The sequence below is a fragment of the Pavona decussata genome, unplaced genomic scaffold (genome assembly GCF_977016875.1).
Source record: "Pavona decussata unplaced genomic scaffold, jaPavDecu1.1 SCAFFOLD_142, whole genome shotgun sequence".
In the NCBI taxonomy this organism is placed as follows: domain Eukaryota; kingdom Metazoa; phylum Cnidaria; class Anthozoa; order Scleractinia; family Agariciidae; genus Pavona; species Pavona decussata.
Window position 1 is genome coordinate 482094 of NW_028145555.1, and position 25761 is coordinate 507854.

The 25761-nt window shown below is 38.5% G+C and overlaps 4 protein-coding genes and 1 pseudogene across 4 annotated transcripts in view; 3 read left to right on the top strand and 2 right to left on the bottom strand.

Annotated features, from left to right (window-relative positions):
- The window catches only part of LOC146466672 (C-type lectin domain family 4 member E-like), a 103320-nt gene that overhangs the window by 41647 nt on the left and 35912 nt on the right, over positions 1-25761 (top strand). The window lies entirely within an intron of this gene.
- Positions 806-24201, top strand: LOC146466676 (CD209 antigen-like protein C). Its single transcript, XM_085126946.1, has 9 exons — positions 806-1025; positions 2676-2743; positions 8217-8312; positions 11563-11619; positions 12032-12061; positions 13987-14028; positions 14164-14235; positions 14708-14746; positions 23479-24201. Exons 3-9 carry the CDS (start codon positions 8228-8230, stop codon positions 23910-23912), a joined length of 759 nt encoding a protein of 252 aa, XP_084983072.1. The 5' UTR covers positions 806-1025; positions 2676-2743; positions 8217-8227; the 3' UTR covers positions 23913-24201.
- On the top strand, positions 3436-4285 carry LOC146466677 (uncharacterized). Its single transcript, XM_085126972.1, has 2 exons — positions 3436-3776; positions 3963-4285. Exons 1-2 carry the CDS (start codon positions 3489-3491, stop codon positions 4128-4130), a joined length of 456 nt encoding a protein of 151 aa, XP_084983098.1. The 5' UTR covers positions 3436-3488; the 3' UTR covers positions 4131-4285.
- LOC146466678 (uncharacterized) lies at positions 5811-7101 on the bottom strand. The gene is made up of 3 exons (XM_085126971.1): positions 6975-7101; positions 6302-6500; positions 5811-6226 (listed from the first exon to the last, which is right to left on the bottom strand). Exons 2-3 carry the CDS (start codon positions 6491-6493, stop codon positions 6062-6064), a joined length of 357 nt encoding a protein of 118 aa, XP_084983097.1. The 5' UTR covers positions 6494-6500; positions 6975-7101; the 3' UTR covers positions 5811-6061.
- Positions 19628-21319, bottom strand: LOC146466679 (uncharacterized; annotated as a pseudogene).

Sequence of the window (25761 nt, forward strand, 5' to 3'; positions counted from 1 at the left end):
CCCAACGTCATCTCGATATTTCATAAGATTGGAAAACTAATTGCTATCGATTTGACGGAGGGGCAAATATTGTTAAAAATGTGGAGTGAGGTCAGTAAACCAACCATTGCCCGTGAATTCGAGAGAAAAGCTTCCGTATTTTGAAAAGATTTTAGCGACCTAGCTTTTCAGTTAAACTATCCAAACAGATCACGCTGTACTAGCTTATGCAAATATGGTCTTTAAAAGGCGTTAATGTTGTCATTAGCCAAAGATAAAAAAAAAAAATCCCATTCATGGGTTTACCAAAACCTCTTAGCTATGGAACTCCGCGCGCGGAGCTCCGCTTTAAATTAGCGTTAATGTAAGAAATAAAAAGCCCTTGAAGTACAACGGAGAAATTTAGCCTTGACATCAGTTTCTGAACAAAGTATAAAGAACATTTGGTCCTCTTATCGATTTGACTATTGGAAGATATATTACCTTGATAACATTTGTCTTTAATTAGGCTCCCTTCACGGAAAGTGTTGTCCTGTGCGCGCGTGAGGCAAATCGTTCTTAGTTGAGAAGACAAAAGAAGATCGAGCTGCAAAAATTTGACATTAAGAAACCATCTTTAAGTATTTGAAGTCAGGTTTTGGGTCATAATTCTACTAAATCTCGATAGAGTCCAATACAACTTAAACCCATCAAAAAAAAAAAAAAACGTTTTTATAGGAATTAGAATACGACTTGTTCATATCAGTGGAATTAACGAATACTTAAGAAAAAGAGAAATTCATTGCTTAGAAGACTGAAGCTAGGAGAATGGAAAGAGGGACGTGGATTTCATGCATTACCAATTTTCTAATTTGCAATTTATGTTGTGTTTGCAACCAATCATAATTCTCTTTAGTCATCGGCACCCAATAGTAGAGTTACCTGTCAGCAATTAGTCTAACCTTCTTCGTTATTTCTTGGTCGTTCGCGAAGATTACATTGTCTTCCTCAAGCTAGAGGGATCACATTGATACCAGGTTCTTTGTATGGTAAATTATAAACGGAAGGTAAGCTTAAGACGATTGACGGAATTTTATCATTAAGTCGATTGAGCTGTTTTCCTGGCAAAGTAGGCTTTGGAGGTTTTAATTTTTAACAGGACTATGATATCAAAGGAAACTAAGACACAGTAATGTTTTGGCCATAACATGTTAATTAAGCCTACGTTATTTCGACTGTCATAATCACTGGTTAAATGTTGACATACTGTGGCTCAATTCTAGTGTTATTGGGGCCTTGCGCTTGTTTTCTGAAAATGAATTTCGGTGCCTAACAATAGAGATTTTAAATTATTTTTTTTTCCATTGGTGTTTTGGCGACCTTGACCAACCTTGACAGGTTAATCTAAATACCTAAAAACACATTATTTGAAAATGTAAATGCTCGGTGAGCTTTACGTTCAGCGATGCTGTTGAGAAAAGCACGAACTACCCAACTGTCCATCATTCCACTGGTGGACATCTGTTCGGAATGCATCATCGCCTTAGAAATTCGGATGTGGTTTTGAGTTTAAGAATCTACAGTTTCCTTCGCCTCAACGTCATCTCGACATTTCATAGCACTGGGAAACTAATTCCTTTTGCTTTGACGGAGGAGCAAATATCGTTAAAAATGCGTAGTAAGGTCGGTTAAACGAATTGCGGTCTAGAGATAAAATTGTTGGATTATAACATTGCTTATCCAAATAACTTCAAGCCTCGTGAACTCCACATTTCCAATTTAGTTTGCATTTTTGGTCAAATAAAGCTCAATATTTCGTTTAATGAAGCTTTTGTCGATTCCGTGTGGATAAACTGAGTGCCGATTTGGAAGATAAAATTTTGCTGTAAACGTTTTGCGGCTTTCTGTATTACCATGATGTAGGGAAATACAGACTGCCGTTTGTTGGTAAGAATTATTTGGTACGTTTAAGTGTCGAGCGATCGGTTTCGATGCATCTTTGTCATTTCTTTCAACGCCTCGAATATGTTCGCGAAATCGGTCGCTTAATCTCCTTCCCGTCCCAGCAATGTCATAACTTCTTGCATAAAATTAAAATAATCTTACGCAATAGAAAGTGTTATCGGGAGCGCATGTGAAACAATAACTGAGTTTAAGACATCATTTGAGTCCTGTAATTTTGTCTACGTTATGAATGAACGGGGAATGATCATGAACAGCGCATTTGCTTCCAAAATGCTTGTAAAGTGAGAAGTGTACAGGTCTCCTAGTCTTTAGCCTTGACATACATTTTTGAATAACTGTAAACAAATTTAGCGAAAAAGCTTTTTACGCTTTGGATATTTGAAAGATCTTATCTTGATTACCTTTATCTGTAAGCGTGTTTTCCTCACCCTGACTTGGGAGGGATACTTATCTTTTAGGAATTTTTTCGGTCAGAGTACTAAACGCACGATGGGAATGAATGAAACAGGAGGAGTGGATTCCACGCGTTGTCAATATTTCAATTTGAAATTTACTTTGTTGATAACCAATCATAAATGTTTAAAATCATCGGCAGTCATTAACAGAGTGACCCGCCAGCAATTAGCCCAACCTTCTTCATCATATCTTGGTGGTCAATGAAGACCACTTGGCCCTTCGGAACTTGGAGGATAAGTTTGACTTCAAAAGAGTTTGACTTCAGAAGACCATAACGACAATTTTTTCATTACCAGGTTGTGTTGTTTTCCTACCAAAGTCAACAAGGGTGGTATTACATCTCAACAAGAATAGGATATTAAAGGTAAGTACAGCACAGTAACGTTTTAGCCATAATATCTTAACCAAGCCGACATTATATCGACGGTGGTGCCAATTTTTTTTTTTTTTTTTTTTTTGTGGTGATGTGCTGTGATCGATTTATTTCTGAGATGTTCTCGGGCCGTCGCACTATTTTACAACAGTTTTAATTTAATAGTCATCAAAAAGGTCACTATCTCACGGTGTAAATGCTGGAGAAAAGATGTTCATTAAAGTTGTTGCGAGACAGGCGCATAACTAGCTAGTTTAAGAAGGACGCAGTTTTGAGAGGAGAGAGGAAAGAACGTTTATTGTTATTATTTTACATTTTGTCGGAGATGTAGCAGCCTGATTAGTAAAACAAAGTGGGATTAATGCCGGGAAAACGATCTTTTAAAGAAGAAACGGAGTCGGGCCCGATAAATGATTCATATATACCCTGAAAAACAACCACCACATAAAATGTTAGTAATTGCTACAGCTACATCAGATCATTTTATCAACATAAAATAAGATATTACTTTTGACGTAATTGTTTTGGGAGGACGTTAGAACAAATCAGATGTTTACTCGAATTATTCTTTTACTGTCTGCGGTGAGTTAATTCGTCGCTATGAAATTTTAACTGGCGATATCCACGAGGAAAACGACAGGTATCCCACAATCCTTTGCGTTTACAACTATATTAACAAAATTCATGTGACGTCATCAGTCTCTCTTGGGTACGATAGAGCGAGTTTCTGTCACAAATGGCGGCTTCATTGGAAACGTGCTTCGTTGCAAAATGCTCTGCTTGGCGGATAACAAGGCTGATCTACATACACTGCGTGTCAAAAGAAGTTTTTAGTGTTCACCTGAAAGGCTTCTCCTGTGCTGTACTTTGTTGCAAGGAAATTCACTGGAGTTACCTCGAGAGCATGTCGAAACGAAGGTTCTCTTTGGTCCCGAAATTCATCGAAGATCGGCCTGTCGATGAGCTGTTCGACAGTTTATGGAGTCCTGTCCTCATTCGAATCAATTGCAGTTGCGACATTACCGTAAGTTTATCATTTTTATTTACTAAAAACGATTCGAATTCATCTGTAAATCCCGAGATGAATGAAAATTTGTGTATACGTGTCGGCTTTTGTTCTCTTGGTTTTACAGATGTGTAAATAAATATAGGCTATTTTGATGTGGATGAAACAGTGCATTGAAAAGCGCTTTCTCTGATTTTTCTACAGTTTGTAAATCCTGAGGACAAAACCCAAGAATCAACTGGAGCTTTGATTTGGGATTTTGAAATTTTGCGTCGAAATTGTTCTGCGGTTGTGGTGCAGGCTTCGACCATTCAGGAAGCCAGTGTGATCGATGTATTTTGTCATCCTGTTGACCTCGCTCAAGCAGAATGAAACTGCGGCAATTTCAAGCAGTTCCCGTACGGGTGGAATTCGAACCAAATAATATAGAAGACAAAAATGCCATCAAATTTGATGTCTATTTTGATGATGGCTGGCACATAATAGGCTTCTGTGGTGTAAACAAAATTCCCAAGCTAAGGAAAGCAATGAAGGGGAAGGAAATTAAAAGTTTGTCGTTGTTATATATTAAGAGGAAATGGATTCCCTGGCAAAGTAAATTTAGTTTTTATGCATCTGTCAGTGTCGTGTGGAACCTCGAGTGGCCGCTTAAACGGGCCATACTCCTACAGAAGGCATGTATTAGAGGAGGTTTGACTGAATACCCTGTCTGAATACTGATGCGGTCAAATCTCCGCCAACAGACCTCCTCTTGGCAGCCACCTCTCCTAAGTCACATGTAGGCACATAACCTCCCATAAGTAGACACCTCTCATAAGAGGTACTCAGCTGTGGTCGCAGTCACACATGAAGAATTCTAAAAAAATGTTTGGAAAGTATGGGACCCTTTATTTACTTTGATCAAGACTGAGACTCTAGACAATTTTTGAATGGTTATTTTTATTTTTAACATTGGATTCCCACATCAGCACTGTAGATTGCACTGTGCTTGGCTGTAATAATCTCCAGGTTATAACAGCTATCAGTACTATCTGGAGAAAATTACAGTCATGTATGAATATACCACATATGCCATTAAAGATGTAACATTAGGAACATTTATGTTCACAGGGTATATTAAATAATATACTACATGACTTTCTGATGTGCCATTTCGCTTTCAATAATTTTCCTTATTTCAATACCATGAAAGGACAATAAATATTGTTTTAATCTAACAATTTGTTGTTGGTTATTTTACTTTACTTGACATTTACATATTTTGATGTCCTAAACTGTGTTTTTCCTAGTCCCTTCTCAATATAATTTTTCTGAATTATTGGTCCTATGCACAAAGTGAGGAGCCAAATTATGGCCTGATTATAAGAGCCGCACTATGTATTAGCAATGTCAGCTATGTCTGTGATGTCTGAGAGGCAGATCAGTTTCTTGATAAATTGTGGCAAATTAGAGACACCTCCTGCCAGACCCTGGAATATGGCATCTTTCAAATCTGATGGCACATTTAAACAAGGAATCTCATTTGGAGGTACTGCTGCAGGTGTCTGCTGGTCTGGAGTGCTCCTGTTAGCCTGCCTTGGTTGTGGCGCCAAGGTCAGGTCCTCCAAACAGCCACTGAGTGTGAGGTTGTAGGCTTGCTCTGCTGCCTCCAAGGTTTCAAACTTTCTTTTAAAATAGGTACATACCGGTAATCTACATTTGACCCTGGTGTATGAGAAAGAAATAACCAGAGTATATTTATCCATCTGCCATATCTTGACACAATACAAAAATGTTGTCACGGTTTGAATTTTGGCTTCAAAGATAATTTGAGAAGCCAGTTTTGCTCAGGGGTGAATAGAAAAGAACACTAATTTTCGAGATTGAATAGCTAATCAGAGTGTGCATAAGGCACCATTTCAGGGTCTCCGAGAGCAAAAAAATACTCAGCTAGATTGAGATTCCTTAAGTTGGTTCATTAGTTTAGTGGAGAGGGAAAATTAAAGTTTTAGAGTGAGGTGGTATCCAAAATTTATCATCAAAAATGGCAAGTTTAATTTTGATGAACGTATCAATCTTTACTCATCTTCATGCGTAAAGTGTAAGCCAATTAAAAAGGAACAATAATACTCATTTGGAAAATAATTGCAGCTGAAACTATTATCTTTATTACTAATACAATGGTAGTTTGTACAGCTTTTACACACTGAAAATTTTGAAATTTGAATAAGGAACATACTTGTGAGAAGAACATTCGCTGATGTACTCGTCTTGATATGGGAAGCTGCGTCTGCCCAAAAATCACTAATGTCTCTAAAAGAAGGTCATTCTGTAACTATCTCTCCATACTTTGGGTCTGTTCTCCCAATTCCAATAAACTCCACAAGAGCCCTCTCTTCTTCATATGTCCACTTGTGTCTTTTCACCAGTGACTTCCGTAAGGGGCTCACATCGGAACATTTTGCCTTTGTAAGAATATGTTTGGCCACCTATGGAAAATATTCATTGCTTTCAATGAAACGGGACAGTGGTATAAACAACATAAATTTTAATTTGTCACTCACCTTTCGGTTTAGGCTTTTGAATGAATGCTTATCTGATGTCACTGGTGATGCACACTTGCTTGAAAATAATGTTTTACGTGTGGCCGGCGACGATGTATTACGAACTCGCTTTTTCTCAGGCTTTGATGGTGTCGTACCCGAGGGAACATGAGTGCGTTTGGCACTCAAATCTTTGCCTGGCGAATTTTCCATGATAAACCTAAAAAGTAACACACAAAAGTTTCTTATTGTGAGTTCTGTAAAACAAACTAAAACGATAACTTCACTCATAGTTCGCTAAAAAGCGCAATAAAGAAACAAAAACACATTGAAAGTTCAATCTACATTAAACGCAGAATCGCCATGTTTGTTATTATGTGAGATCGGAAATCGGCGATTTGAACCATTTTCGAAGGTTCAGAAATGCGAAAATCGTGGGTCACTAAGGGTCACTATGGGTCAAATAAGTCCAACTATCTTTGATTTTTTGAAATTTTAATAGTATGTATAAATCATTCAAGCAGAAAGAGAATTGTAGATTAATTTATGGACCTCATTGAAGCGATCGTTACAGATGAATGCCAACATTGTTATGCAAATCAAAGCAAAAAACCTTTTCGGAACTATTAATTCCTATAGAAAACATTCTGATTAGTCAGAGAGATCGTAAGGTTGTTGTAAAAGGTTCACTTACCTCAGAACAACGCTTTACCTCTGAAAACATCCACGTCGAAAACAGCCAAAATCTGCCACGTGTCGAAGGAAATCCGCCATTTTTATGAAACCGGAAAATGCAAAGGATTGTGGGATACCTGTCGCTCTCCTCCTGGGCGATATCATAAGAATGTGAATTTTCCAAATGACCAATACCTGCCCTATCACTGAGGGCCATCCAAGAAGAATATTGAACCCATAAGTTGTTCAAAGGCTATATCCTTTATTCTGGCACGCCATTATTGTTTGGCCTTTTAAATGGCAATTTGGGTATGCTAACATAATGTGATTATTGTGGAACTTTTTTTTAATCTTATTAACTGATTTTACCAGCTGCTGTTGGCATTCGAAAATGGTAGCTGGCCTATCTTCGAACTTTTAACGACGTTTACTGCTCCTCTGAAAACACAAAGGATTAGTTTCTCATTTTCGCGAAAGTCTGAGGTGGACAATAGCTAAAGAAAACGTCAGCTGTTCTTCTTCTTCACAATTTAATTTGAATTTGTGAGGCAGTAATGTTTTTGAGAACAGATAATCCTCCATTGGCTGCTTCTGTATCATCAGATTTTTTTTGTTTTGGATCAACGCGGCCAATAGCGGCATTTAAGGGGCAGCGTCCTACTTGAAGTCTCACTTAGAATGACAAAAAGAAAATTGAATCAATGGAATTGTAAAATAATTGTTTAGTTTTGTTAGAAATAACCTTACTAGTGCACAGAAACTAGTATTGATTATGTTTGGTTGCAGACGGCTAGGATGACAATGGATTACAACTTTAAAAAAAATGGCAATTTTTTTTCAAGTTCCTTCTTTTGTTTTTCAGAGAAATCACTTAAACTGATTACAGCTTTTTCTTCCTCTGACAAATCACTAAAATATTTTCCTCTCGGTGCTCTAAGAGCCATTTTATGTTAAAGTAAAGGTTTATTGTCAAATGTTTGAGCAGTTTTTACCAAAAACACAATAAAATTTGCCGTGACAGTGCCCCTTTAAAAGTCAGCATTTCATTTAAAACAAATTGAATGCTTCATTATGCAATTAACAGCCAACTGAGTACTACATTTCAGTTTAAAAAATCCTGTATTAGTAATAACTTGTAATAACAAGTAACAACATGGGCAATATAAAGAATAAATTATGAGAAATTATCAGTCGGTGACTATTGAAAAGTTATTTCTAATTATTTGCCTGTCTGTTTATTTTTTTCTCTTTGTTTGCTAAGGATAGTCGGAGATGGCATTGAAGACAACAATGTTCTTTCTTCTTCTCATCATGTTGCCAGTGGCGACGGAGGCAAAGAAGCCTGTAAAGTCCCAAAGTACGTTATATAAATACGATAGATATCTGTATTCAACAATCACACTAAATCATAGGCTTAATCATGAACCAAGAGAGAATAATCCCGATAGTGATGCCTGAATTACCTGTACATGGAGAAGAATTTCAGTGAAAGTTTTCATTCTGACGTTTAGTATTCTGCAACAAGAGCTGCTAGTGGGTAGCCTTAAACGGAGTTTCCATGGATAGCTTGAAGGCATTCTTTTCTGTTAAACTGTGAACTCGTTTTCTAATAGAAAGCCTGCAGATCGAAGGCATATGTTGGCAAGGTAGCCAATTCATCTCAATTGCTGTTATTGAAAAGAACCCTGATTGACTAATAGATGATCAATAAAGTCACAAGACAACTATCGTAAATATGATATATTATTTGCTCTCAGTATGCAAGCAGGCAGAATTTTTTAGATTATGTAATTCGATAGGTTCTGGACGTGAGCAGAATTTTTTTGATCTTGCCACCGAACTGATCATGAGATGGATTTATTGCATGATTGGTTGCAAAACCTCGGGCCTTGTTTTGCTGCGGGAAAAAATAGTATTCACTGGACTAGCTCGGCCCATTTTGCGGCCTTTGGCTGTACTCAAGATCTTCGTCGCACAGTTTTACCCAATACGGACCTCGGTGCCGGTGAATAACAACTGTGCATTTTGCAGATCTTTTTAAGCGTACATTGTTATGCATCTGAACGCTTTTTAGAATTGTCGTTATGGGGCCACCGGTGACATTCGTGAAATTTAGAAAATGCTATTCAAAGGTCCTGACGGGCTTTAAAAATCTTAAGATCCAGGAAAGTTCGGTAAACGCTATTTAGGCTTTTTGGCGCCGCAAAAAATAGGGTTTAGCTCGCTTAGATCAACGCGATGGCATCTATCGATGCATTTTTTTAACCCGTGAATAAACATATACCTTGCTCTCTCTAAAGCCTTAAATTGCTTTGGGAAAGTGCATGCTGATAACTGCTTGTTTTCGGTGGTTACAATTACCCCAGTTGCAGCGCTAATGAGGATAATTTAATTCTAGATTACTTTAACAACATTAACAACCAACTGGTACATTCAAATTTGAAATCAGAACAAGTATGGTCTTAAATTCCATTATTTATAATTTGTTGTATAAAATTTTTTAAGGCTGCCAGACAAAAGCGTTCCTTCGAGAGACAGGAAGGAGAAGTGTACTTGCTGGTACCTAGGGCATTATTCAGCAAGGGCTTTCAAACAAGGAACGGGAAATCTGGTAACGGGGAACAGAAAATGGGAAGCGGGGAACGGTGAATCTTTAAAGCGGAAATCGTTTAAACCAGGGAATTCTGAAATAAGAAGAGCAGGAATCTTCAAAATGAGGAATCTTTTAAAGCGGGGATCCTTAAAAGATGGAATCTCTAAAATGGGGAATCTTCAAAAGCGGAAAAAATTTAGAGCGGGGAATCTTTAAGGGTAGGCAACTTTAAAATGGGAAATCTTTAAAAGCTGGAATCTTTTAAACGGGGAATCTTTGTTACGAGTAATCGTTACACGGGAAATCTTTAACCCTATCTTGACCGTTGAAAGAGGGGCTTATTGTGCTGGCGGCAGAAAAACATTTTTTACTTTTTCAATATTTTAGCAAACGACCTGACACTTAAGGACATTATAGAAAACATATTTTGGAACAATTTGATGCCAACGGTTATTATTTTTTTGGGATGTTGCCATGGCAACCAGGCCATTTAAAATCCTTAGATGTTTATCTGAACGGGCGAAAAGAAAATGCTTCCTTTTACTTTACTTTCGACGACGCTGGACAAAAAACAAAAAGGCGTTTATCGAACTTTCGTTGATTTCGTAGAAACTAAAGCACCTCAGGACCTTTGAATAGTATTTTCAGAAATAACTCACGATAAAGCCTTTCTACAGTCTCACGACTGTAGCCGCGGATTCTGCATATATTCAGACATTGACCGCATTGCGGTTCTTTGGGTGGCTCCATAGGGTTTTCGCCTGTAATGTGGCAAACGCAATGTCACACATCGAAAGCCAGATTCCTCTTGCCTTTTTTTCTACCAATTCGAAAAAACCCATAATGTAATATTCAAGAACAAAATTCTGTCCTCTAAACCTTGATTATAAAATAGTACCTTTCTGTCTCTATTTAAAGTTATTGAAACATAAGCGTTTGTCAATTTGTCTTAAGCTTTGATTTTGATTTTGTTTTCACTTTCTTTCAGTGAAATTTTCTGAAATGTTTACACCGAATAAAACCTCAACTGGAAAATCGTATTAAAGCATAACAGGTCGGGGTTACAAAGGCAGATTCTTTGTTTTTGCCACTGCGTAAAAACATGCCAGCTTTTTTATTTATTTCAAAACTAGAGCAAACTATTTGAAACCTCTGCGCCAGTTTTAAGAGTTAAATGAAAGTTCACTTTTTCACGGACAATAATAACGTCTTAGTAAAGGAATTCTCCAAGTTCACTACTTGTGCATGCATGGGGAATTGCTTGCAAGAACTAATTGAAGGGAATTAAATACCTCGGTTATCTTTTAAGAAACAAAAAGCAATACTTTGGTTTTAAAACTACTACAGGGAATGTTTTCTTTGAAATATGTTTTTTTTTTCTGTTTCTACCCTCCATGGCTGTATTTGTGGGGTGCATCATCATCAGTACGTGTGAGACCTTAAACCCTAGTGGGACACCTTAAAGGAAATCTCAACTCTTGAAATAAATTAACTTTGAATTGTTGAAAATACAATCTAATTTCAAATTTCGTTGGAACCATGGAAATAATTTGTCCGTGTTGGACAAAACAGAAGTTAAATTTCGCCTATTTTTCATTTTAAATTTCCCGGGCGCCGATATCTTGGATTTCATGACTTAACACGGATGTCAATTGCTACACACAGTAGAACTTCTACTTACTGACAACACTGGCAACTGTATGACGTCACGAAATCCAAGATGGCGGCGCCCGGTAAATTTAAAATCGAATTTTTAGCACAGTTGAATGTCGCTTCTAATTGTTAAATTGAAATTTAGAATTTAGACACAATTTACCATCAATTTGTTGTCGGAGCGGAGGTTCCCTTAAATAATCTTAAAATATGCCTTCTAAGATCTGCTGTCTCGACATACATATTGCATATAGTCAAAGACTGTGGAAAAATACTTTTGTAAGTTGTAAAATATACATGTTGTTAAATGTCGTTAAGATAACTCAATATTACTAATCGATATCGTACAATTTTCCCACAGTGCAGACGAAATTCACCCGCGAGGAAACTTGCGACCTTCAACACTGCTTTATCGAATGTAAGCAGACAAGAACATGTTCCTAATAATTAAAGAACAGAATAATGAAGTGACGATAAATAAAGACAAACCTAATAACATCGTCATCTAATAGAAGTTTTTGGTTATTTTTACCGATGTACAACAATATTTAATTCGTTTCGATAAAGGTAACAAAAGGGTAAACTTTATAATAGGTAAGTCTGGATGGGATGGGATGACATAAGAGTAGGTAAGATTTAAATAAAAACGGTATCGTACTTTAAATGAGGAGTTAAGGTTTTGAACTATGAGACAAGTTTAAATAAGATACAATGAGATGTCATAAGAACCCTGACCCTAAAAGATGAGATAAGATAAGATAAGATTTGTAGAGATAGAATAATATAAGCGGATTTATTTCAATTTTACTCTCTTGTACCTTTCTCCACAGGCTGTAAAGATAATACCTGCAAAAGTGCATGTAAGTGGAAAAAACAGAAATTATTGACAGATAGAGAAAAGGGATGCGGGTGAAAAACTGCATTCCAGTTATATTAAAGGTATTTCGGTAAACGTCGTCAGGATAAATTAAGAACAAGCTGACTTAACCCCTTTCCAGTATTAAGTTATTTTTTCTTCGTTTATATACTCACATATAAAACACTATCAAATGCGAAGAAAAGCAAAAAGAGAAAAAAAAATTATGGTTCATTCATGCCGCAAAACACTATTGTATCGACACAATAAGCATTCCAAAATTAACGAATGCTCATTAACATTAACAGTAACCGTAACAATAACAGACACACTAAAAGTAACTCCAACACTGAAAATAACAACAGCAGTAACAGTGACAGTAACAACCACACTAAAGGTAACTCTAAAACTAAAAGATAGTAACAGTAACACTAACAGCAACAGACGGTAATAGTAACAGTGATATAAAAACAAAAAGTATCAGTAACATTAACAACAATAACAGTAACAGTAACCCTATTAGCAACAGACGGTAATAGTAACAGTGATATTAATTTTCAGTAACATTAACAACAATAACAGTGGCAGTAACAGTAACAGAAACGGTAAAGGCTGATTTATTCGTACGAAGCAAAGATAAGCATTTAAGCACAAGATTGTTTACACGTGTAATAAGCATAAGCACAAGGTGACAAAGGCGCAGTGAATTATAATTTTGGCGCCAAAATGTTAAATCCAAGATGGCGGAGGTACACGCTACCATCTTGAAAACAGAACACACTTCCGCTGACCCCTTGTGACTACTTTTCTGTTTTATTGTACTTATGCCGGCGTTATTCCTGTTTACACGGGCGACGCAACGACGCAAAAATAAGCGCAAGCACAAGAAAAAAGAAATGATTTCCTTTTCTTGTGCTTGCGTTTTTGCTTGGACTTATGCTTATGCTTGGGTCGAACGTGTAGGCCAGTCTCCACAGTAACAGTAACAGTTAGAGTAATAGTAGTTCCAATATCAACACTAATAGTATCCCTTACACTTATAATAACACTATCACTAATAGTAATAGTACCGGTAACAGTAACAGTGACACTTAAAGCCCGACCAAACGGATGTATCATTGTCCAACGTTGTTTGACCACCTTGTTCCGCGATTTTGCATGAGGAGGGATCATATTGAAGGACGCTTGAATTTCATCAAACATCGTCTTTAACATCGTTCAATATTTTTTAGTTCTCAGAGATGAACAAAAATTGTGCATGTGTTCAACATTATTAAATGCGTACATGCTCACAAAGCTGACTTTGCGCTATCTTTTATCCATGGCGATGGCTTATTATGATTTTCTTCGCGCATTGCCTGGTGAGATTTCAAGCTACATATGGTCAAGGAACAAAGTTATAATCTATCAATCTCTCTCAAAGCTAAAATACAAGCTTTTGTTTTTTTTTTTTCGAAAGGAAAGAGAAAGGGCAAAGTTGTAAGACTAGGAAAAGCGAGATGATCACAGTTCCGTTACTGAGGTTGATCGGTTTCACGAAATTTTCTGGGCAAACCCGTATAACGGGCAGTTGTTTTCTAGGGATTCCGAGTAGTAGCTTTTAATCCAAGAACTTTGAGTTTGAGTACAAATGTTACATCAAACATGTTGCATCCGTTTACAGTAACATTGGCACTAACACTAACACTAACACGATCAATAATTACAACAACACTAATGATAGTATCAGTCCTGTTAAGAGCAATTAGCATTTAGTACTTTTTGCCCTCTATATGTCATAATGAAAATAACAGCAATGACAATTTCAGTGGCAATGATGTTGAAGTCCCGTATTAAAATTTCAGTTCAAAAGCCAGGATTAGTAAAAAGAAAGCGGATAAGAGATAAGTTAAAAGAAAGGAAAGTTAATGAGTATCTTTTGATTTGCAGGCTGTGATTTTAACACGAACATAAAAGACTGCACGAAATTGTGTAAGTACACAAAAATATATGGTTAAGAGTTTAAGAAGAAGATGCTAAATTTTTGTTATTATCTAAATATCATTTAGGAGCTTGTTGAGTTATGATAATAACGTTAATAAAGTGTTGCTATTTTAATTTCTACAGTGCAGTCAAAATTTCCCAATTCTCTTGGAAATAAAGACAGTACTTGCGTTTTTCAGAGCGATGCTATTGAGTGTAAGTAGAGAAAAAATATTGTTTATAGATTAAGAGCGTAGTATTGAGGTTTGGAAAAGGTGGCCGAAGATTATACAGTCCTGATCCTAAGTAGAGAACTAAAAGCAGTACCATGTAGATACCATTTCATTTGTCGCTTAAATTGAGTCAGTTGAGAGTCGTAAACCAAAACCAAAAAAGTTGTTTCTCTGATAAATCTTAAAAAATACAGATAGCGAAATGAACCAATCTCAACTAGAAACAAATACATGAGATCGTCGTCAAGCGAAAGAAACTCGAGCGGGCAATTTTCGATTGGTTGACAATGTGGTCTTAGTTAGTCAGACCAATCACTAGGCTCAGTAAAGAAAAGCAAAAGAAATACCTACATCATAGACTTTCTCCCAATAAAAACATAATGCTTAGTGTCTTTTAGCCTTCACAGCAGGCCTAAGATGGAGCAAGCGTTTTATTTCGATAATTTTCTCCGCAGGTTGTCCCGCTGGTTCTTGGTCGGATTGCCACCATAAGTGTAAGTAGACAAACAAGTATTAGTAAGAAGGAGTGGAATAAAAAATTCTGAACCTTAGGTGTGGTTACGTGACTGATGACGTCATGAAACTAAATCTAGCGTGAATAATATTTTATGACTAATGTTATTCCCATGTTGTGTAGCATTCTCTTTGCTATTACTATTATTATTATTATTATGATTAATATTATTATTATTATTATTATTATTATTATTATTATTATTATTATTATTATTATTATTATTATCATTATCATTACTATCATTGCTGTTATTATGAAGTTCAGTTCATGATACAGTATTTTTCCCCAAGGGCCGGGTCCAAACCATAAACTTGGGGCATTAGAGAGTTGTTTTGTCCCGCAATAGTGGGCCGTTCCCAGCAATTTTGTCCTTTGAATTTCTTGTAGGTTAATGTTTCTTGGAATTTCACTGATGAACTTCTCTAAACCTTTCCACAGGGAGTCCATACAAACGGTGTGACTGGTGACTGTTTACAAAATTTAAAGGATTTGTATCGAAATATTATAAGGTTCGTATTATTAAGCCAAATGTTAGGGAGAATGTTTATCTGAAAAGTCACAATAAATGTTAACTTACCCTAGTCGTTGTGCTTTGTCGTTCTTTTGCCTGAAAACGGCGAATTAAGGCGATTTTGAAGGTTTTGCTTTCGTCGTTTACCTGAGCGTTATATAGAGAGAAAAGGGAGGAAAGCTCTGTTAGAAATGCTCCATCGCGGAAGCAATTTTCACCCTAAAATTCGAATCGCCCCGCTTCCAAAACCAGCACCAGTAAAGTAGAGATGTTATGCTTTCTTCTCGAACCATTCGATCGAAAATCCGTTCAAAACGAGAAGCCCCAGCCGGCAAAGAAAATCACGATATCGGCATTCGAAGTTCAAATTCACCGTTGCAAATTTTTGTGTGCAGGACAAGAACTGTCACGCTGGCTGCTCCATTCTGATTGGATGTGGTTTTATTTACGAGTGGGCTTTGTTTAACGCCATTTACCGCATCCAATCAGAATGGAGCAGTCAGCGTGACAGCTCTTGACCTGCACACAAAAATTTGTAACGGTGAATTTGAACTTCGAATGTCGATATTTTGATTTTCTTCGCAGACTGGCGCTTCTCGTTTTGAACGGATTTCCATCGAATGGTACGAGAGAAAAGCTTAACATCTCCACCTTACTGGTGCTGGGTTTGGAAGCGGGGCGATTTGAATTTCCGGGTAGAGCTTTCCTCCCTTTTCTCTCTATATAACGCTCAGGTAAACGACGAAAGCAAAACCTTCAAAATCGCCTTAATTCGCCGTTTTCAGGCAAAAGAACGACAAAGCACAACGACTGGGGTAAGTTTACATTTATTGTGACTTTTCAGATAAACATTTTCCCTAACATTTGGCTTAATAATACGAACCTTATAATATTTCGATACAAATCCTTTAAATTTTGTTAACAGTCACCAGTCACACCATTTGTATGGGCTCCCTGTGACTTTTCTTAATTACTTTTAAGGCACGAATGACCACTGAGATTATTTTTGTTTTCATCTGCCACATTCTCAGTCGAGTTTGCTGGTCCGCAGCAACAGCATCATTTTTGCAGCGGCCTGGCGAATCTTTCTTAGGCACATTTTTAGTCGAGGCCAACGCTCTTGTTACAGATTCCGACGCTCAATTAACTTTTTGATAATTCCCTAATTTTGCAATGCCATCTGAGTAGCCTATCTGTTTCGTATGTCCGAGTTTGGAATCATCCTGCACGCCTGATGTTAACGATTTGACAAAGCGACAAAGTAAGAAAAATTGACCATGTCAAATTGAACTTTTTCTTAACTTTCCAACTATATTTAAGAAGCTTTAAGTACTTGCTTTGTTAAAACGCCTTACCAAACTTGAACGGTAAGTAAACGCTCAATATGTTTTGCAGTCAAATGTTGATGTTAAGCCAGAATTGCAAGAGAGCTGGAATTTCCATGAGGTTTCGGAAGAGTCTCCTCGAGGGTTTAATGAGGATCAAACCCAGCAAATAAGCTTTATAAGACGAAAGGCTAAGGCATTGCAAATGGATATGGACGATTTGATTCATGGCATTGTCGAACTAAGCTATCTTCAGTGGAGAAATCAGATAACTGCTTTGATCGCAAAAGAGAATGTTGAGGAAGGGCTTTGCAGTTTTTGGAGAGGTCCTCTGGATCTCATGGATAAAGCTATTTATTCCGCCTATGAAAACGTGTGTAAGGAAAGCAAAGTAGAAAATTAAAGCTCCCAACAAAGGTCACATACCGAAATTCGCCAATCGTCAGACCTGAAACTGCCCAGGATTAAGCTATTAAGCTTCCAAAGTTTAATGGTCATGTGTTGAAATTCCAAAACTTTAGTTTGAAGAATTATGACTTACCTAACGTTTAAAAGTTTACTTATCTGCGTTCAGTGCTGACCAGACATACCTTGCAAACTATAAAAGAGTTTAAGGTGACAGGAGCAAACTATCAACCAGCGGTTGATTGTCTGAAGCACATGTATGGAAGAAAGCGTGTTATTGTTTCACCCTTAGTGAAATCTGTCATTAAGATGGATGCGAAGTGCATCTTCAATCCGCGATCTCTATGATACACTAAAGAACAGAACTACAGATTTTGAAGCTCACGAGGAAAACCCAGTGAGCCACAAATGTATCCTGTTGCTAATGTTCGAGACAAAATTATTCCCTCAGTTACTGGAAAAGTGGGAGTTAGAGCTTGCAGACACCCCTGACGTTGACATTGATTTCTATTTGTTTATTATCGAAAGGTTGTGTCCAAAAAAACAGGAGAGAGAGTCCTTTACACAAACACTAACCCAAATAATCGTAGTTCCAGTAATGGTAGAAACGAAAGCAAGAAGTCAGTTAAGCCCATACAAGTTACCGTGAACGAGTATCAACTGCTTCTGCTTTGTTCAGTGTGGTACAAGCACCGTTAAATAATCCTTTTGTAGTTTTCGTAAAGCAGATCATGATTCATCAAACCGTCCATTGTTTAATGGAAAGTTAAAGGAAGAAAGATGGGAACTAGTCGAAGAAAGCAAGCTGTGTTACAATTGTTAAAAGCGTACCAACTACAAGCATTTCTCCAAAATTAATTTTGTCGCCAGGCCATGTGTTCAGTTGCAAATTGTGGTCGACATCATCACAAGTTATTGCATGGCTAGCCACTAGCGACCACAAACCAGTATCCAATTACCTCTACACTTCAGGATGTACCCAGTACTACACTCCAGCCATGACCAATAGCATCCTTAGTGGATTGGCTTTAACCCAACCTATCTCGTATGTGAAGAAGACACTTCTTCAGACAGCGTTAGTAAGGTTGTCTGTGAATGGTCAGGAAGTAACAGTTCGTGTTCTTTTATATTCTGGAAGTCAACGCTCGTACCTAATTAAAGATTCTATTAGCTGCAAGGTCCTACAGAGTCATTGAGTGTCCCAAAATAAGGGGGGAAACCGGTGAAACCAAGAGATTGCAAAGAGTGCGATTCGCTCCCTTACCGATTAAGAGAGTACAAACAGAAGCTGTAGAAAGGGACGCCCTTACCCTACCCAAGATCTGCAACCCCCTTGGTCCTGTCAGGTTAAATCTTCAGAACAACCCTCACCAACAAGGATTAACTCTCGCCGACTAGTGCCCTCGTAATTCAGTTCAATTAGATGTTCTAATCGTTGCAGATTATTATTACTCATTTGTAGCTGGGAAACAGAAACGAGAATCAGTTGCTTACTCATTGATTTCCGTAAAATTTCGCCTTGGCTGGGGTCTTACAGGACGCATTTATTGCTATTTAAAGTACTCAGCATCTATGTTGACAGTAATGGAAAACGATGAAGTCACCACGAGTTTAAGACACTTCTGGGAACTATAACCAATTGGCATTACTGAAGCTGAAAATCCAACCATGTCTCAAGGGAAGGATATGCAGTCGCTGAGTTCAACAAAGGACTCAAATTTGATGGACAAAACTTTGAAGTTAAACTGCCCTAGAGGAACGATCACGCCAGACTGGAGAACAATTATGCACAATTTGATGTACATTATGCCTTCTCACTGGAATATGAAATAAATGTGTGGTTGAGTCTTACTCAACTGAATACTAAATCGGGCCTGCATTTGTAGCTATTTGTATTTGATCTCCCTGTTTATTTGCTTTGCTTTGTTTTGTTTGGCGTGTGGCGTGTTCTCTTCAGAGCTTTTCAAAAAAATCTCGAGATAAGAATGAACAAAGGAAGACGACAACATGCATATTGAGGATCTTCTTTTTAGTTTTAACGGTAAAATAACAGCGGAACTAAATAGCAATCTGGCGTCGTGTACACTTGGGTGGTACTGTAGATATATGCTCGTTGCGACGTTAACTGAATTACATATTTCACGGCTTGCTACACGTCTCCAGTTTTCCACAAGTGTTAACATAATAATATTTTCAATCAAAAGGGATTATAGCTTTGAGTACAAGACTGTTTTGAGGCATCCAGGATTTCGAAACAGGTTTCGATCGGTAGATTTTACAATGTGCGGTTCCAGTGTTCGGAATAGGGATGCTTCATGTTTGCTTCGTGAAAGGTCGAAATACCAGAAAGTACACTTCACGTTTCAGTGGCTGTTCCACCAACAGAGCTCTGGTTTTCCATAATTGGTTCCTGTTTGACACTGTTCTGCTTTACTGCAGGGCTAGTGGTATTCGGGTCGTCAGGAGGGTGAATAGGGAAGTGGTGTCTCTTCTCACATCCAGGCTTCCGACAAGTAAATCTCTTCATGCAATCCCTAGTAAAATGTCCTTGTCCAGGCAACTTCCACACAATTTCTTCTGTTGCACAGTTCGAAATCGTTCTTGATATGGTGCACCTTTAAAACTCTCTGCCTGCTGGATGTGAGCCAGAGCAATGGTAACACTTCAAGGTAGCTGCTTCAACATTGCCAGGGTTTTTGTGTGTGTTTTTGTGTGCGCCGACATGAAGGGTGGTAGCTCTTCGAGGTGGCTCCTGTCTGTCTCTACTAATTGGTCTCCTATCTCTGCCATGTTGGACTTGAGAAGGCTTCAGTTCTTGCCAAAAACGATTGTTCAAGCGATCAGTTCGCTTCTGGATGAAGCTCAAGAAGTAAGCAAAGCTAACCTGGCCCTTGGATTGGATAATATCTCCAGCAATATCCGTCCATTTTCGTTTAGGCTTTTATCAGGCAGTTTTCTCAACAGCATCAGGACCATATCTTCATTATCGAGACGAACTGCATTACGGGGTCCCATACTAGTTAACACCCTCTTCACATCCTCAAGTCTTCTGGCAAAGTGCATTTTAGACTAGCAGCATCGCCTCTTCTTATGTTAGCCTCTCTTAACTTTCTCAAGTGTGCATTGGACACCATATGGGGTTGACCAAAATTCTTCGTTAGGGTTTTCCAAGCTTCTTGGTTTCTCTCGCCCTCGGGAAGATTAAGACAACTCTTGATCGCATCTTTGGCCTTTCCAACACACTGTGCCAGTAGACGGGTTAATCTCTGAGAATCATCGGTCACCTGGCTCTTGATGTGGTCACGAAAGTTGACAGCAAATTCTGCATATTCTGAAGGGTCTCCTCCAAACGTCATCAGTTCTATTTTTGGCAGCGAAGGACCTTGCTTGAGTGCTTCAGCTATTGTTGACCATGGAGCCATGTCTGCCTTTGGTTCTGAATGCCGTGCCTGTTGCACCGACTGCTGCCTGAGTTGTTGAATTGTCTGTAACAAAACATGTTCAAGAGAGGTGTAAACTGGTTGCAGAGCTGACTGAGCTGCAAATGATGGACTCACACCAGATTTTCGCTGCTTACTTAGGTGATATTCTCTAGGTGAAACATTCTCCTTCTGGCTGGCAAAAGAGGGACTCGCCGTTTCTGTCGGTACGTGTACGCGAGGGGTGAAGCCATGTGCTTCTGCACTTAAAGTGTTTTCTTCTGCGAAGTCAACAGATTAGGTAATGGTACATACGCGGACGATATATTGCTCTGAGAAATGACTGACACCGACGACACCTCTGGTTTAACCGTCACGGTCATAGGTGCTGCTGAAGTGTGAATATCGAGTAAGGGAGGCGCAAAGAAAGAAACTTTCAGCGGTAAGCTTATCGGAGGATCTGATACATCCGGATACAACATGGTGGACAGGGTTGGATCTACCTCGTCTCCTTTATTTCTATCACATGAGTATTGGCTTAGTAACTCTTCCTCTTCTATTTTCAACTCAACCGCAGCCTTCTTAAGTTCTGTTTCTGCTGCTATCTTTTCTAGTTTCCTCTCTGATTCGGCTCTATTTCGTTTCCTTTCTTCCTCTATTTCAAGTTCTCTTCTCTTAAACTCGGCCTCTTGCTCTTCCAAGCAACGTTCTAAACTCTGTTTCTCTTCTAACGCCCCTATCCTCAGCCGGGCCTCTTCAACAATGTTCTGCTTCGTTTTCACGCTACTTAGGAGTGGAACATAAACTTTTTTTTTATTTTTAGTTGACCGACGGGAATGGTGGCTTGATTTCGCCCTTTCTTTCGTGTCTTGTTTTACAAGATTTTGCATCCCGGTCCAGAAACTGTACTTTCAGTCTTACGACAGACGATTTGGCTACCCTAAGGAAGATTTGAGGTCAAGCCTGATATCAGAAGACGGGTGCCTTGCCAGAAACAGCGAGTTGAACCTTGCATACAGAAGATAGGATCACTACACGATGAAAAAGTGTTAACCCCCTTACAATTTTCACACATTGGTATTGACTTTGATGAACCCATAAACGTAAAGGAGGGCTCAAGTGCCAAGAAAGCAAACGTATGTGTGTTCACATGTGCGTTGTCGCGTATGGCTTGCTTGGAGCTTACAAATGGCCTAACGACAGATGAATTTGTGCCAGCCTTTAGTCGCACGACAAATCGCAGAGGTCTTTGCCAGGGTGGTCAGACAATGCAAATAACTTCCAAGCCGAAAGTAGAAAGATTAAGAAGTTGTATGATCAGCCAAAAAAGTCACAGAGCGAGTCGCTGTTGGTCACTTTGGATCAAGAGCGAATCAAGTCAGAGTTATCAGCTAAGGGTATTAAGTGGAGAGTCATCATAGTACACTTACCACGAAGAGGTAGATGGTGGAAAAGATTTTGTAGAGCAGTTAAGGAACCACTGCGTAATTCTTGAAAGAGCACTTCCGTCCTTCAACGAGCTGAATACACGTCTCATCAAGGTAGAAGGTGTAATCAACTCCAGACCTCTGGCCGCAGTAAGTGACGACAACTAGGTAGAGCTAAAGAGGACCGACTTGTACGAACTGTAATAGTAAGAGTACAAAAGAGCATCCTAACTAGACCTGTACAACTGGTCTACATCAATTTGAAATAGAATCAGCCGAACCACAAGCCAGTCATGAAAAAGAAGTTCCCGCACATAGTGGGGAGAAGTTGCAGTCGAATGTTATTCCCGCTCCGAGTGTTCATGTTGATGAACCTAGACTCAGTGTTGTCTTCCCTGATGGAGGACAAGAAGGGGGGATGTTAGAGCCTGTCTCAGCCGATTTGAAAGGGTAGTTAAGAGACGTGAGAGACTGGACTTATAACTATGATTAACCCTACTCTACCGTAGTAAGTTAGATTTGTAAGTTACGCGCCCTTGTTAGAGACTTTGTAGCTCGAAATCGAAAGTGTTGTAATCTTGCTCGGGCGTCAAAAGGTTGTATATCTATGTCTAATGGCTATTAAACGTTTTGTTCAAGAGGAAAGCTGTGTTTCGTCGAGTTCCTAACACCATCATGTCTCAGGTTTGCACTGGAAAAGACCGTCACAATCGGCTTCTTTAAAGTAACGCTCTTGTGTTTGGACAATGGACTTGGTATTTTTGGGCAGTTGACCTCCTCTACTCGTTTGCTTATCTAAAAAAACAACTTCCACTGTTTCTCAAGAAAAAAACTGCACTTCTACTATCCGACCTGAAAAACGTCCCTCGGGAGACACTACGCAATAATTCACCAATGAGATATCTGTAGAACCGTGTCTTCCCACACCGCATCAATCTTGTCCCATGCCACACTGTCACTTGATGTGTATTTGGTACAGGCAAAATCAAAAGAAACAAAGAGTTGTCCACCGAACATGCCTGGGGAAGTCACGATCCAAATTTCTTTCAAAAATGTGGAAAAGCAGACGTGTGGTCTGCAAATACGTTGTGGATAAACTTCAAATAAAGAACAACTTAATTAGCAACATTTTTGTTCCTCTTTGGCATGAAAAAGAATAGTTAAAACTGTAAGGGGAAAACACGTTCCGTACAGCCAATCAGAGAGGGGTCATCAGGAATGATTCTTTCTTTCTGTCCAGTTCGTTAATAAGAACAAAGTGTTCCGTACTGTGTAAAATGAGCACTAAAATTAAGAACATTTGATCTATTTTTATCGACAGAGAACAGATAGAAAAATGCGCATTCTAAGTTTGCACCTATAGCAATTGAACAAGCAAAAGACAAAACCACGCGGAACACTGAACTAAGAAACCAATTGCTCCTAGTGTGTCGTCACTTAAAAATTATATTTGAAAATGTCCCTTTCCAAAAAATAACCCACCAAGACTGAGGACCTAGATGCGATTGAAAATATTGTGCTTAAAGCTAACAATTAAGCTGTCATTTTTTTGGGAAATGTATATGATAAAATAACATGTGTTTTGAGGAAATTAAACGAAGCTCTTGTGTTTTGCTTTACAGATTGTTCAGCCAACTGGAGAGAATTTGACGGTAATTCATGCTATTACGTCGATGACACTATAACCACGAAATGGAGCGATGCTCGGGCAGTTTGTCAAAACCTGGGAGGAGACCTTGCTGTTATCACTTCAGCCGAAGAAAACGAGTTCGTTTACGAACTGGTGATGGAAAAGGAAACGGTCACTGAGACGAAAGCGTGGATTGGGCTGAAGAAAAACGCTGATGACTCCAAGTGGTATTGGGTTGATGGCACTCCACTGGAGGGACAGTACGAGAACTGGGGAGAAGGGGAACCTAATAACTACAAGGGAAAAGAGAACTGCGCGCACTTTTTTGGAAAGCCAGGAAAGTGGAATGATGCCTCATGCGAAATGACGGGTTATTGGGCCCCCAAGAGCCCCACCATTCTTTGCGAAAAGCCCCCCGTGTATTAAAAAATCAATAATTAAAATAAAGGGAAGGCCTCTCGAAATGAAATAATGAAATCAAACAAGCTATGAGCCTTATCCTAAGTTAGTTTTTTAGGACTCTATAAGGAAGATATAACTGAAAGTTAAAGGCTGAGAGCGCGACATTTACTCGTTAGATATGAAACATAATGCTGTAAGTTTATATCAATGCTCATTCAGCTCAAAGAAATAAAAATGGTGTTGGGGAACTTTGTGTCATAAAATTTGTAATCTAAACGCCAGTTAGTTCCGTTGGGTTTGGCTACATTGTCATTTAAGGGGAGTACGTTTGGTCGCTGTAGAGGTGGTGTTTGCATGTAAACAGTCTTCATCCCCACCCCGTCTTACCATAATCTGAAAATAGGAGAAGAATTAAACCATCCTAATCGAACATCAATTGCGTTCAGGGAAATCCACTGAAAGTCTAAATTTGTAACCTCCAGTAAGTGCGAAACTCTCGTGTGCGAATGTGGACCAAAAAGGCTAAAAAAAAAGCTCCCTTAAGCACATGACTAAAGTTGGGTAAACAAGTAAGTACATCTATGTTTTGTTTTCTTCACCAAAGCTTCTTTGATATTTTTATTTCATTTGTTCTGCGTTGGAACCTTATAAAGGTTCCTTTATTCTCAATACTAAAATTGCCATCACAATATGCGCTGTTTTTTATCAACAAACTGTTTATAGTATTTGATTCATTTTCCCAGTATTCTGACCTGAAAACATGTGCGACCAACGAAAACATTTAAGCAAAATACTTAAAAACGTACTTGTCCCCCGTGTTCCCTGATCGTCCTGTGCCCTTTTATAGTCATAATTGTGTAAATGAACACAATTTGGTTTGTTTGGATGCTTTTACAAAAGTTTAAGTTGCTGAAAGTTTTCCAAGAACGGGATTTAATTGCTCAGTTACTATAATGAATAATGAATAAATTCTTACATACCGCACATATCACCAAGTCTCATAGCTAGCGGTTTACCATTGTATGGGGTGTGACCGGACGTCAGCATGTGAAGGCGCCTCTGGCAGCCGCGATCGGTCCATAGCAGATCTCTCTCACCCATGCACCGAACCCAAGCACGAGTTTAAAAGATAAAAGGCCAGACCACAACACTGGGAACTGCGTCCCCTTCTCTTGCGAACAGTGTGTGGGTTCTTTAACGTCCCACAAAGTAATCATAAACAAAGGTTGTGGAACGGGACCTACAATTTATCGTCCTTACCCGAGAAGACTAGAAAGTCTATCCATTTGCAGATATCGTTACAAAGGCAGCACGTTTTCTCCTCGGTTAATTTAAAGACCCTGAGTGTTGGTCTAGCCGAGGTTTGAGCCCACACCCTCCCCCACGGGAGACAGGTGCCTTATCAACTGAGCCAACGGGTCCTCGGTATTAGTTATACTAGTTGTTATTGGCTTTAAGAAAAAAGTAGCTCACAGTTGTTTCCTTTTCGGTCCATTTCAAATGTATCAAGCATGAAATTTCTCAAATAGTTTCATAGTCATTGAACAAATTAGGAGTCAGGGAGACGCTGTTTATCTGGATCAACTATTACTTACTAGAGAAGCTAATTGGACAACGCAGCTTTTTACACTCAACCCTCACGGCCTAAACAAAAGACGCGAATTTAGATATAAAAATTGCATTTGCTACAACACCTAATTAGCCTACCATGCTGCACTAAGTAATTTCAATACCTGTTACCATTGTTACCATTGTCATATCTTCGATGTTTTTTAACTTTTTTTGCTAGTTACGCTATTGTCTTTGTCTCCTATTGTATCATATTACATGATGTTATTTTTTATTATCCGTATTGATACAAATTTAGGCGACT